This window comes from Eucyclogobius newberryi, unplaced genomic scaffold (assembly GCF_026437365.1).
Source record: "Eucyclogobius newberryi isolate DKJ021-1_F unplaced genomic scaffold, fEucNew1.0.hap1 SCAF_171, whole genome shotgun sequence".
In the NCBI taxonomy this organism is placed as follows: Eukaryota; Metazoa; Chordata; class Actinopteri; order Gobiiformes; family Gobiidae; genus Eucyclogobius; species Eucyclogobius newberryi.
In genome coordinates this window covers 112,763-126,463 of record NW_027315803.1, presented here as the reverse complement: position 1 = coordinate 126,463, position 13,701 = coordinate 112,763, and the positions used below count along the sequence as shown (strand labels likewise).

The 13,701-nt window shown below is 40.9% G+C and overlaps 1 protein-coding gene across 1 annotated transcript; it reads left to right on the top strand.

Annotated features, from left to right (window-relative positions):
- The first annotated feature begins 11,470 nt into the window (after nucleotides 1-11,470).
- Nucleotides 11,471-13,163, top strand: LOC140363662 (aquaporin-4). Its single transcript, XM_072450266.1, has 6 exons — nucleotides 11,471-11,490; nucleotides 11,732-11,923; nucleotides 11,981-12,142; nucleotides 12,200-12,364; nucleotides 12,426-12,506; nucleotides 12,949-13,163. Exons 1-6 carry the CDS (start codon nucleotides 11,476-11,478, stop codon nucleotides 13,159-13,161), a joined length of 828 nt encoding a protein of 275 aa, XP_072306367.1. The 5' UTR covers nucleotides 11,471-11,475; the 3' UTR covers nucleotides 13,162-13,163.
- Nucleotides 13,164-13,701: the final 538 nt, after the last annotated feature.

The window sequence follows — 13,701 nt, the reverse complement described above, 5'->3', positions numbered from 1 at the left end:
GCAGGACGGACATGTTTAATGCCAAACTGTGGAACATTCCAGACAAATGACATCTGTATTGGTTTTGTGCTGTGTTTTGGGCCTGATTGTGTTGATGTGGTTGTGATACTCACGCAGGTAATGGACGTAGTTGAACTCTGGTGGTCTGTTTCGAGTCGGTCTCTGCTGTCGGAGGCACATGTCGTTCATTTCACTTCCAGATGCTCTCCTGTGTCAGAGGGACGTCATCGCGGTTTACATTCACTTTACAGTTTTGTGTCAGGTGTTGCAACATTTCCATTTTCACATTTTTTACAAATGTCCATTATAATATCAGTTCAGTCCATGATCGTCGGTGCATCTTGTGTCATCCATTTTTTGTGAGAGCCTTTTTCGCTGCAGATAAGAGGACGCTCCAGAGATATCTACTTATGTGTCCATGGCAGGAGTCCTGAAACCCATTGGGATGGTGATGTCATAAATTGTCTTTGTTAAATGTTAATCTCAGTCCAATACTTGAACAACAGGACAATACTAAAACACATGATAGTGGTTTGCCTCCTGCCGCCATATCCTCTCCAACAGTCTGCACTTCCCTGTGAGTACTGGGCACTTTGACATGGGCTTAGAAAGAAACCAGACACACTTTTACAACAGAATTCCCTCCAAACATGTGATCCTGTGGTTCTCCAGTGAGATGTGCATTTACTTTCCCACTCTTCATCATCCAGAACAAAGTGACCCTCTCTTTCCCATTTACTCTTACTGTAATCAGAGTGGCTGCACAGTGTTGATACATTTGTATAATTTAGATATTAATCCCCTTGAGAGTTCAAATTCATATCTTACATGAATGTTTCCAAAGTAAATATTGTATGAATATAAACATAAATTGCAAATCTTATCACAATCGCAGTTACATATTTTTCCCCAAATCGTGCAGCCCTAAAAGAGTGTTGTGAAAGGCACTAACTAAATGCATTGTTATATTATATATATATATTAAAGATTTGTGGGTTGGATGCAGTAAAGTGTTACATTTGAGCCTCCAGTCTGTTGTACAGCAAAGCCAGTCGTATCTTGAAACATACGGAAGTGAGAAAGTGTCTGGCTCAGGGACACAACAACGGTATATTCTGGGCAAGGTCTTCAACAATCTCCAACGATGAACTGAAACGATCAATGAAATGAGCTGCCAACTTAAAGTGCCTTGGACAGGTTTTTACGATCTTCAAATTTTGACTTCAATTGGTGTATTTCTACCTGTTGTACATATAAATTATAGTTTTACACCAATGGAGTAAATATTTGTGGCGAAATGTTGAAAAATCTGTAGAAAATGACAGGAAGTGACATCACACCAGGGACACTCATTCCAGTCAGTTTTTGCAGAATTTACACAAATAAGTACCTTTTCAACATTTTGCTCTCATACATTTTCATTTGTCAAATGATAAAAATTGGACTTTAGATGAGTTTTTGCCCAGTGTTTGGTGGGTAATTTCCTATAGTGATGTCATCAATTACAAAGAGGAAGTGACAATATACACCTAAACTTTTTTATCATTTTAATTCTTTTTTTTTTCAATGAGTGCTCCAACCTGTCATGGGCACTTTAAATGTGCTGCGACTGAAATAGACAATTATGGTGAAATGCAGAACGATCCTGAACCAGCAGCATAATCAATCTCTGAATACTGACACGTTAAAATAAACCATTCAGTTTCCAACGTAATAACGGAATGTGGGGGAAGTGTACTGCTAAGAGGTACAACAATAATAATCTAAATGTGGTGGTATGACGTGTATTGCGTAAACACAGGCGATAACAGTGATTTTTATTTGATTCCATACCAAGTAATGAAAGTATTGTGTTGAGCCGATTGAGCTTTGAAACTCCTTTACTATGAGGAATTTTATCATTAAAATTGAGATTATTTCATTATCATCAATCCACTGCAACCTGAACAGATCTGAAATGAAAATGTGTGTGGACAAACTAAAATATTAACAATGTATTTCAAAAATACATTCAAATTTGACTAAAATACAGAGATGTTTTGATAAATATTCAGTATTTTTGCGTGAGAAGCGTCAGTATTGATATATCAGTATTGAAGTACCTCATCTCTAAATATTGTATTGTACTGTATTAAATGATCTGCTCATCTCTTCATATGGCGTCTGTGTTTGTCAAATCCCTGATCTGGCACATTGTACACATTGTATGTACATTTGAGCGTGTGCAGAATAGTGTCCGTGTCAGCAGTCCCGGGAGGGGCCCCGAAAAGTCCCCTACGCCAGCGGGTTCCAGCCTGAACCTGCAAACAGTCGAGCTTAGCCCCACAAAAGGCTGGATCACTGCCGTGGAGGGACGAGGCTAATCCTGGGAAGAATGGCCCTGACCAGTTTGTTCTGGACCCAATCGAAACCTATCTTTGCTCAAATGTGATAATATGAGAGTCCACTGTTCACACTCATCTAATCTAACCTGCAATGTGCCACAGTATTAAAGCTACCTGTCCCCATGGAGACAAACCAGCGACACTACCAGTTCAATTTACAGGTCAGATCTGTGGAGAGGTGGCCCCGCTGACAAGAAGATAACATGTTTTTCAAGGTATTTTTGTGAAATAAAAACACAAATAACTGAATGAATATGAGATATTGTGGAACATTCCAGACAAAGCAGAATCATCCGACAAGTTTCAAAGTGCACCTGTAACCAAGGAAACGATTGAAATATATAACAGCCACACCAAGAACCACCAAGACAATATTAGGGCCTCCAAGTTGTTGTTGTTGTTGTTGTTGTTGTTTTATGGCGGTTGGGATCCAATTGTTGCATTACCGCCAGACTTTATTCCTCAGACTTTTCGTAGTCCTCAGACTGTCGTAGTCCGTAAAAGTACTCCTTCCATTGCTTTGGTGTTACAAAGCCCATGAGGTCATGATACGTCTTTGTGACTAGAATAGTTGTTATAGTTGTTGTTGTTATAGTTGTTGTTGTTGTTATAGTTGTTGTTATAGTTGTTGTTATAGTTGTTGTTATAGTTGTTGTTATAGTTGTTGTTGTAGTTGTTGTTGTAGTTGTTGTTGTAGTTGTTGTTGTAGTAGTTGTTGTTATAGTTGTTGTTGTAGTTGTTGTTGTAGTAGTTGTTGTTGTAGTTGTTGTTGTAGTTGTTGTTGTAGTAGTTGTTGTTATAGTTGTTGTTGTAGTTGTTGTTGTAGTAGTTGTTGTTGTAGTTGTTGTTGTAGTAGTTGTTGTTGTAGTTGTTGTTGTAGTTGTTGTTGTAGTAGTTGTTGTAGTAGTTGTTGTTGTAGTTGTTGTTGTAGTTGTTGTTGTAGTAGTTGTTGTTGTAGTTGTTGTTGTAGTTGTTGTTGTAGTAGTTGTTGTTGTAGTTGTTGTTGTAGTAGTTGTTGTTGTAGTTGTTGTTGTAGTAGTTGTTGTAGTAGTTGTTGTAGTAGTTGTTGTTGTAGTTGTTGTTGTAGTAGTTGTTGTAGTAGTTGTTGTTGTAGTTGTTGTTGTAGTTGTTGTAGTAGTTGTTGTAGTAGTTGTTGTTGTAGTTGTTGTTGTAGTTGTTGTTGTAGTTGTTGTTGTAGTTGTTGTTGTAGTTGTTGTTGTAGTTGTTGTTGTAGTTGTTGTTGTAGTTGTTGTTGTAGTTGTTGTTGTAGTTGTTGTTGTAGTTGTTGTTGTAGTTGTTGTTGTAGTTGTTGTTGTAGTTGTTGTTGTTGTTGTAGTTGTTGTAGTTGTTGTAGTTGTTGTTGTTGTAGTTGTAGTTGTTGTAGTTGTTGTAGTTGTAGTTGTTGTAGTTGTAGTTGTAGTTGTTGTAGTTGTAGTTGTTGTAGTTGTTGTTGTAGTTGTTGTTGTAGTTGTTGTTGTAGTTGTTGTTGTAGTTGTAGTTGTTGTAGTTGTAGTTGTAGTTGTAGTTGTTGTAGTTGTTGTTGTAGTTGTAGTTGTTGTAGTTGTTGTTGTAGTTGTTGTTGTTGTAGTTGTAGTTGTTGTAGTTGTTGTTGTAGTTGTAGTTGTTGTAGTTGTAGTTGTTGTTGTAGTTGTTGTTGTAGTTGTTGTTGTAGTTGTTGTTGTAGTTGTTGTTGTAGTTGTTGTTGTAGTTGTTGTTGTAGTTGTTGTTGTAGTTGTTGTTGTAGTTGTTGTTGTAGTTGTTGTTGTAGTTGTTGTTGTAGTTGTTGTTGTAGTTGTAGTTGTTGTAGTTGTTGTTGTAGTTGTAGTTGTTGTTGTAGTTGTTGTAGTTGTTGTTGTAGTTGTAGTTGTTGTAGTTGTAGTTGTAGTTGTTGTTGTAGTTGTTGTAGTTGTTGTTGTAGTTGTAGTTGTAGTTGTTGTAGTTGTAGTTGTTGTAGTTGTAGTTGTTGTAGTTGTAGTTGTTGTAGTTGTAGTTGTTGTAGTTGTAGTTGTTGTAGTTGTAGTTGTTGTAGTTGTAGTTGTTGTAGTTGTAGTTGTTGTAGTTGTAGTTGTTGTAGTTGTAGTTGTTGTAGTTGTAGTTGTTGTAGTTGTAGTTGTTGTAGTTGTAGTTGTTGTAGTTGTAGTTGTTGTAGTTGTTGTAGTTGTAGTTGTTGTAGTTGTAGTTGTAGTTGTTGTTGTTGTTGTAGTTGTAGTTGTTGTTGTAGTTGTAGTTGTAGTTGTTGTAGTTGTAGTTGTTGTAGTTGTTGTAGTTGTAGTTGTAGTTGTTGTAGTTGTAGTTGTTGTAGTTGTAGTTGTTGTAGTTGTAGTTGTAGTTGTTGTAGTTGTAGTTGTTGTAGTTGTAGTTGTTGTAGTTGTAGTTGTAGTTGTTGTAGTTGTAGTTGTTGTAGTTGTAGTTGTTGTAGTTGTAGTTGTTGTAGTTGTTGTAGTTGTTGTAGTTGTAGTTGTTGTAGTTGTTGTTATAGTTGTAGTTGTAGTTGTTGTAGTTGTAGTTGTTGTAGTAGTTGTTATAGTTGTAGTTGTAGTTGTTGTAGTTGTAGTTGTTGTAGTAGTTGTTGTTGTAGTTGTTGTTGTAGTAGTTGTTGTTGTAGTTGTTGTTGTAGTTGTTGTTGTAGTTGTTGTTGTAGTTGTTGTTGTAGTTGTTGTTGTAGTTGTTGTTGTAGTTGTTGTTGTAGTTGTTGTTGTAGTTGTTGTTGTAGTTGTTGTTGTAGTTGTTGTTGTAGTTGTTGTTGTAGTTGTTGTTGTAGTTGTTGTTGTAGTTGTTGTTGTTGTAGTTGTTGTTGTTGTAGTTGTTGTAGTTGTAGTTGTTGTAGTTGTAGTTGTTGTAGTTGTAGTTGTAGTTGTTGTAGTTGTAGTTGTTGTAGTTGTAGTTGTTGTAGTTGTAGTTGTAGTTGTTGTAGTTGTTGTAGTTGTAGTTGTTGTAGTTGTAGTTGTTGTAGTTGTAGTTGTTGTAGTTGTAGTTGTTGTAGTTGTAGTTGTTGTAGTTGTTGTAGTTGTAGTTGTAGTAGTTGTAGTTGTAGTTGTTGTTGTAGTTGTTGTTGTAGTTGTTGTTGTTGTTGTAGTTGTTGTTGTTATTGTAGTTGTAGTTGTTGTTGTAGTTGTTGTTGTTGTAGTTGTTGTTGTTGTAGTTGTAGTTGTAGTTGTAGTTGTAGTTGTAGTTGTAGTTGTAGTTGTAGTTGTAGTTGTTGTTGTTGTTGTTGTTGTTGTTGTTGTTGTTGTAGTTGTTGTTGTTGTTGTTGTTGTTGTTGTTGTTGTTGTAGTTGTAGTTGTAGTTGTAGTTGTTGTTGTTGTTGTTGTTGTTGTAGTTGTAGTTGTAGTTGTAGTTGTAGTTGTAGTTGTAGTTGTAGTTGTAGTTGTTGTTGTTGTTGTTGTTGTTGTTGTTGTTGTTGTTGTTGTTGTTGTTGTTGTTGTTGTTGTTGTTGTTGTTTTATGGCGGTTGACATCCGAGTGTTGCATTACCGCCAGACTTTATTCCTTAGACTTTGTCGTAGTCCTAAAAGTTCTTCTTCCAGTGCCTTGACTTCCAGTGCTTTGTTGTTGTTGTTGTTGTTGTTGTTGTTGTTGTTGTTGTTGTTTTATGGCGGTTGGCATCCGAGTGTTGCATTACCGCCAGACTTTATTCCTCAGACTTTTCGTAGTCCTCAGACTCTGTCGTAGTCCGTAAAAGTACTCCTTCCATTGCTTTGGTGTTACAAAGCCCATGAGGTCATGATATGTCTTTGTGACTAGAATAGTTGTTGTTGTTTCAGAGACCAACCAACTTCTATAGGATGCAATAAGAAAGACATCTCATGACCTCTTGGGCTTTGTCAAAGCACTGGCATTAAACACAGTCTAAGGAATAAAGTCTGGCGGTAATGCAACACTTGAAGAAGAAGAAGAAGAAGAAGAGCTAGTCTCCGGTCTGGAGAGATGGGAGATGGCGGAGGAGAGTGGATCGTGGTCGAAGACGTTCTTGACGGCGTGGAGGAGCAGCCTTTTCTGGCTGCACGTGCCCGGAAACGTAAAAAGTCCCTTAGCTCGTCCGAGGGTTCTGGGAATGAGCAGCAGGATGAGGCTGAAGCTATTGATATCCGGGGTGAGAGCAGAGACTGTAAGGTGATCATAAAGCTTGCACAGGATAGTGCATCCTTTAAGGAGTGGAATTCAGTGGCATTGTCAAAGAGCCTAACTGTAGCTGTGGGAGTGATCAAGAGTGCGAGTGTCCTTAGAGATGGCTCGCTGCTGGTCGTGTGCAAGGACGCGGCTCAGCAACGGAAGGCGATTGGAACTAAACGTCTGGGTGGAAAGGACATTCTTGTGTCTGATGCTGAAAGAAACACGGTCAGAGGAGTTATCGTAGGTGTCCCTACGGCGACGTCTGTGGATGAAGTTAAGGAGAATTTGACTGGAGTTACGGTGGTGGACGCTAGGCGTTTGAAGGTGACCCGGTCTGGGGTAAGATGTGACAGCTTGTCGGTAATGGTAACACTTGAAGGGAGGTGCCTGCCTAGTAAGGTGTTCATTGGGTTCATGTGCCATGACGTTAGGCCATATGTTCCACCCCCCCTGCGTTGCTTTAAGTGCCAGCGCTTTGGGCATATTGCAGCGGTCTGTAGAGGGAGGCAAAGATGTGGTAAATGTGCAGGAGATCACGAGTATGGGAAGTGTGACGTGGGAGCAAAACTGAAGTGCTGTAACTGTGGGGAAGAACATAGCTCTGCCTACGGGGGATGCAGGTTTAGCAAAAGAGCTGCTGAGGTGCAGAAAATAAAGGTCTTTCAAGGTATATCCTATGCAGATGCAGTCAAGAAAGTCTCAAGTAACGAGTTTAGAGTAAATACAGAGAGAGGAGCCAGCGCTGCTCCCAGCCAGGGCGAAATGAGAAAGGCCAGCGTGGCTCCCAAGAAGTGTGAAGGTTTCAAGAGTGGAGGTCCCAAGTGTGCAGGTTCCAGAATTAATGAGAATACCCTGGTTGTGGATAGAGAGGATTTCGTACTCTTTATGGTGGATGTTGTAAACTGTGCTGCTCAGACTCAAAGCAGAACTGAAAGGATCAGGATCATTGCTAAAGCTGCAGGGAGATTCCTTGGAACAAAGGAGCTTGATTGGGCAGATATAGAAAACAGGCTAAAGGCGCTAAATGGGAGTCGGAGTGATGGGGGTCTGCTTTTGGGGAGTCAGAGTGATCAGAGTGACGAGATGGGGGTGGGGGTGGTCTCCTGTCCTCGCCCAGTCTCGTAGACGCACGGCTACCAAGCAGCGACATCAGTGGAAATATTGGGGCCTGTGGAATGAAGCCTAAAGAGTAGAGCTGTACGGTGGAAGCACCGAACGTCAAAGAAGGAGAGGAAGATGAAGAAGAGTCTCCCTGGAATAAAGCCGGTTGGTCTCTGAAACAACAACAACTATTCTAGTCACAAAGACATATCATGACCTCATGGGCTTTGTAACACCAAAGCAATGGAAGGAGTACTTTTACGGACTACGACAGTCTGAGGACTACGAAAAGTCTGAGGAATAAAGTCTGGCGGTAATGTAACAATTGGATGCCAACCGCCATAAAACAACAACAACAACAACAACAACAACAACAACAACCGGCTTTATTCCAGGGAGACTCTTCTTCATCTTCCTCTCCTTCTTTGACGTTCGGTGCTTCCACCGTACAGCTTTATTCTTTAGGCTTCATTCTATAGGCTTTAATATTTCCACTGATGTCGCTGCTTGGTAGCCGTGCGTCTACGAGACTGGACGAGGACAGGAGACCACCCCCACCCCCATCTCGTCACTCTGATCACTCTGACTCCCCAAAAGCAGACCCCCATCACTCCGACTCCCATTTAGCGCCTTTAGCCTGTTTTCTATATCTGCCCAATCAAGCTCCTTTGTTCCAAGGAATCTCCCTGCAGCTTTAGCAATGATCCTGATCCTTTCAGTTCTGCTTTGAGTGTGAGCAGCACAGTTTACAACATCCACCGTAAAAAGTACAAAATCCTCTCTATCCACAACCAGGGTATTCTCATTAATTCTGGAACCTGCACACTTGGGACCTCCACTCTTGAAACCTTCACACTTCTTGGGAGCCACGTTGGCCTTTCTCATTTCGCCCTGGCTGGGAGCAGCGCTGGCTCCTCTCTCTGTATTTACTCTAAACTCGTTACTTGAGACTTTCTTGACTGCATCTGCATAGGATATACCTTGAAAGACCTTTATTTTATGCACCTCAGCAGCTCTTTTGCTAAACCTGCATCCCCCGTAGGCAGAGCTATGTTCTTCCCCACAGTTACAGCACTTCAGTTTTGCTCCCACGTCACACTTCCCATACTCGTGATCTCCTGCACATTTACCACATCTTTGCCTCCCTCTACAGACCGCTGCAATATGCCCAAAGCGCTGGCACTTAAAGCAACGCAGGGGCGGTGGAACATATGGCCTAACGTCATGGCACATGAACCCAATGAACACCTTACTAGGCAGGCACCTCCCTTCAAGTGTTACCATTACCGACAAGCTGTCACATCTTACCCCAGACCGGGTCACCTTCAAACGCCTAGCGTCCACCACCGTAACTCCAGTCAAATTCTCCTTAACTTCATCCACAGACGTCGCCGTAGGGACGCCTACGATAACTCCTCTGACCATGTTTCTTTCAGCATCAGACACAAGAATGTCCTTTCCACCCAGACGTTTAGTTCCAATCGCCTTCCGTTGCTGAGCCGCGTCCTTGCACACGACCAGCAGCGAGCCATCTCTAAGGACACTCGCACTCTTGATCACTCCCACAGCTACAGTTAGGCTCTTTGACAATGCCACTGAATTCCACTCCTTTTTGCAAGCTTTATGATCACCTTACAGTCTCTGCTCTCACCCCGGATATCAATAGCTTCAGCCTCATCCTGCTGCTCATTCCCAGAACCCTCGGACGAGCTAAGGGACTTTTTACGTTTCCGGGCACGTGCAGCCAGAAAAGGCTGCTCCTCCACGCCGTCCAGAACGTCTTCGACCACCGATCCACTCTCCTCCGCCATCTCCCGTCTCTCCCAGACCGGGTCACCTTCGTGGTTTCAGAGACCAACCGGCTTTATTCCAGGGAGACTCTTCTTCATAAGTAGCACCAGATCTAGAACAGGTCTATTCTAGGTCTAGACTATGACTAAAAGAGAGATCTAAGAGGAATAAAGAATTGTTTTACTCGTTTTAAACCAAGCAAAACACAAAAGATCTTCAGCAAATATTTCAACTTCAGAGGAATACATGTACCACAGTTTGAGAACCACTGTCAAGGTCAATAAAGTTGAATCTAATCAATCCTAAAGGAATATCAAAACACATTAAACCATCTGATCATGTTCCTGATATTCCTCTTTTGTGTCTCACTACAGCACATTAGCAAATCGACTATCACAGGATTGTTCCAGAACTTCACTTATGGAATATCGGAGTCTGTGTGTGTCATGTCCACTTCATCCTGTTTTTGATCAGACAAGTGTAAAAATATAAATATGTTTGTATGTCTACAGTTATGGCACAAAATGTTTTATACAACCAGATAAATACATATTATTAATACATTTACAACAGTGAAAGGTTTGTAAACTTTACTTAATATAGATTTGTGGTCTTATTATCAGTATATCGGTATCAGCTCAATACATTCATATCAGACCATCCATAATTGTTACATCTATAGTAAAATGTAAATACATATACTTGTAAATAGTTCACAAAAGTTATATATGTTTTGTTTTTGTTGTTTTAGATGGATTAATTGCTTCATTGCAGCTCTGGTTAAATGTGTGTAAATGTGAAGTAAAGTCATGTAAAGTTGAACCTAATCTAATAGAAACGTGTGATCCACAGCTTAAAGGAGCATTGCGGAACTTTTTAAGGCATTTTTCAGCTTTGCCTGGAATGTTCCGTGTTGTGGCATTAAACCTGTCTGGCATTTTTAATTACAGCTGTTTTTATTGCTGAAAAACACCTTGAAAAACACAGATTCTTATGACTCGCCTCTCCACAGACCCGACCTGGAACTTGCTTGTCTTATGCAATGCACCTTTAATTTAAACTAAATTAAATGAAAATCTTGACTTTGTGACACAAGTTCTATAAAAACCAAAAACACATGTCTCTCTTTCATTTTGATATAAATATTTTAAATATTTATTTGATTGTAAATAAAATCTTATCATTTAAGCCTAACCCTCTGTAAACCTGTGTAAAATTGTAATTACGCTATAAACAAATACACCTGTTTTTCTCATGTATCTTTTGTGCATGATTAAAAGTATAATGATCAGAAACATAATGCATTTATTTGATATCAAAGCCCTGGCAGAAGAGGGCACGCGTCTAATGGAACAATAGGCACTATGGCAACATCATCATGAAAGAGTTTGTCGCTATGGTGATCCACAACAAGTTGTTTGTGAGCGAAAAGGCCTGATTGAGTCTCGGACAAAATGATTGACCACTTCAACAAAAGCCAGATGTGTTTTCCTCACGTCAACTTATGTCAAAACATAAACTATTAACATTTAATCATTTTTATTTATATATATATATATATATATATATATATATATATATATATATATACATACAGCATATATATATATATATATATATATATATATATATATATATATATATATATATATATATTTTAAATTATATATGTTTTCTTTAGTTTTTTTTAATTATTTGTTCTTATTTACTTTTAAAAAAAATCTAACTCAAACTAAATAGAGATAAAGGTTGTCAGTTGTTTCTATCAATGTAGGCAAACCTTTCATGGATTTCAGGACTTCTTCCCATTCAAATACATTTAAATTGCTAATCACTATGTCAACGGTCTTAATTTATCATCATTCTAAAACACATGGCTATGTTTATTTGCAGTGAATATATATTATAATCATTTGTATATAATGATGTGTTTATTACGTTTATCAGAATGAATGTACTTTTTAAACTTCTATGATTGGTGATTTCTCAGTAAATGAAGTGATGTGAGTCTGAAGGAGAGAGAGAGGGAGGGCAGAGCGTGAAGGACGAGGAGCTGCACTTGACGCAGACGGAACACAGAGCTGAACATGACCTGCAGAGAGGTAAGAAATATATATGTGAGACTCAAAGACGGCTTTTTCGATGCAAATGTGCTCATTTTATTATAAAGAATCAGGATTAATCAGACTGAACCTCGTGGTCATCCAAACTGTAACTGTAGCTATAATTTTATGATTGTGATTTTAGTTAAATAACTTAAACACTGAGACATTTAGATTCCTAAGTTTCTTGTGCTTCAGAGTGACACTTGTTAAAGTTTCTTTGTTCCGTTCCTCGGAGCAGCTCCACAGTCGTCAGTTCTGGCGTGCCGTGCTGGCCGAGCTGCTGGGCACCCTGGTGCTGGTGAGTGCTGTTCTGGGCTCGTTGGTCCCGGGGCCCGGAGAGGTCCCTGGGGGCCCGCTGTACCCGGCGCTGGCAGTGGGTGTGACCATAGTAGCAGTGGCTCACTGTTTTGGAGAGATCAGCGGGGCTCAGGTGAATGTCTGCTGTGTGCTGGTGTTGAAGTGTGTGAGGTTAACTGTGTTTCTGCAGGTGAACCCTGCAGTGACCCTGGCACTGTTGGCCACTCGCCGCATGGACATGCTCAGGGCTGTGTTCTTCATCACTGCTCAGTGTGTGGGGGCCTGTCTCAGCACCGGGGCCCTGTACTTGGCCCTTCCACTCAAAACCACAGCAGATCACTTTGTCAACAAGGTACTTCTGCTGTTTCCCTCTGATCTGAGTCAGAGTTGACAGTGTCCTCTGTGTCAGGTGCCTCTGGAGCTGAACGCAGCTCAGGCTCTGGGCATCGAGCTCCTCTGCACGTTTCAGATGGTCTTCACAGTGTTTTCAGCTGAGGACCAGCGCCGGAGGGACAGTCCTGAACCAGGGAACCTGGCTGTGGGGTTTGCCCACACTGCAGGGGTGCTGATCGGGGTAAGGCCGCTTCACTCTGCTCATGCTTGTGTTCAAACCAACCACTTCAAGTGTGTTTCAGGGGCGTTTCTCCGGAGCGAGCATGAACCCAGCACGGACTCTGGGCCCTGCCATCATCACCGGCTTCTGGGAGAATCACTGGGTGAGGATAAACTAAACATGTTAACTCTCCTCATCATTAGTATAAGTTGTGCACCCTGCTCAGGTGAAGCAGTGCTGACTCACAGCCTCCCGCTGAGCGCTGCAGTCACCTGCTCGAGCGCTGCAGTCACCTGCTCCTCCACAGCGGAAACTTCAGCACGCGGGAGCTCTTTCAGGAATGTGCCAGCAGTGGCTCATTCAATAACTGCCCACAAACCTGATGGTAACTGGTTTGATTCCTGCTACCATCACTGTATCCTGTTGTTTTGTCCTTGGATAAGACACATCATCTCTTCTTGTCTGTGGTTGGTGTAATCTAGAGACCAAAGGCACAGATTGGAATCCACTGGCAGTTTTGTTGATTGGAGATAATAATTGATTAAAAACGACATTGCTCTTATTTCCTACCCTGTCATGTGAGTAAAGTGGCTGTTGTTGATCAGGTGTACTGGATCGGGCCGGTGGTGGGAGCTGTTCTCGCCGGAGTCTCTCATGAGTTCTTCTTCGCCCCATCAGCGTCTCGCCAAAAGCTGGTGGCGTGTTTGACTTGTAAAGACATCGATATCGTGGAGACGGCGAGTATGACCGGCTCATCTCTGTCCACGGTCACTCAGAAAGCCGTCCGAGCCAAACAGACCAACAAGACTGACAATTAAGGACATCTGCATCTGCAGACCACCTGTATGTTGGACCCCCAAGACGATTTGTAAATCCCTCGTGTCAATATTCAGCATTTGTGGTGTGCGGTTGGATAAATCGAGGAGGATAATGGACCTTGTCACTATGTACCTGTTTCTAGCGCACTATACGTGTCACTTTTCAGGTGGTTGTCTCCATGAAGATCTTAGTGCTTTGTCAAGAATGTTCTACAGTATGGCATTAAGCTCTTCCCTCTCCGTGGCCAAAAAATGTACTCGAGTAAGGGTAACGTTACTTCAGAATACATTTGGAGGTACAAAGTAGTGGTCCAATGAACGATTCAATTAAAAATGTATTTGGGCAGTTTATTACTCAAGTAAGAGTAACTTTCAGGACGTGACATTTGATTTATAGTTTGAAGTTAATGTAAATAGAAGGACACAGTTGAGCAAAAGTAAATCATATTCAAAGGACGGTGCAAGAAACACAAATGTTCATGTTTGGATAGTGTCAACATAAAGCTTTTTCCAACTGTAGAGTCACGTAACCAGAATATT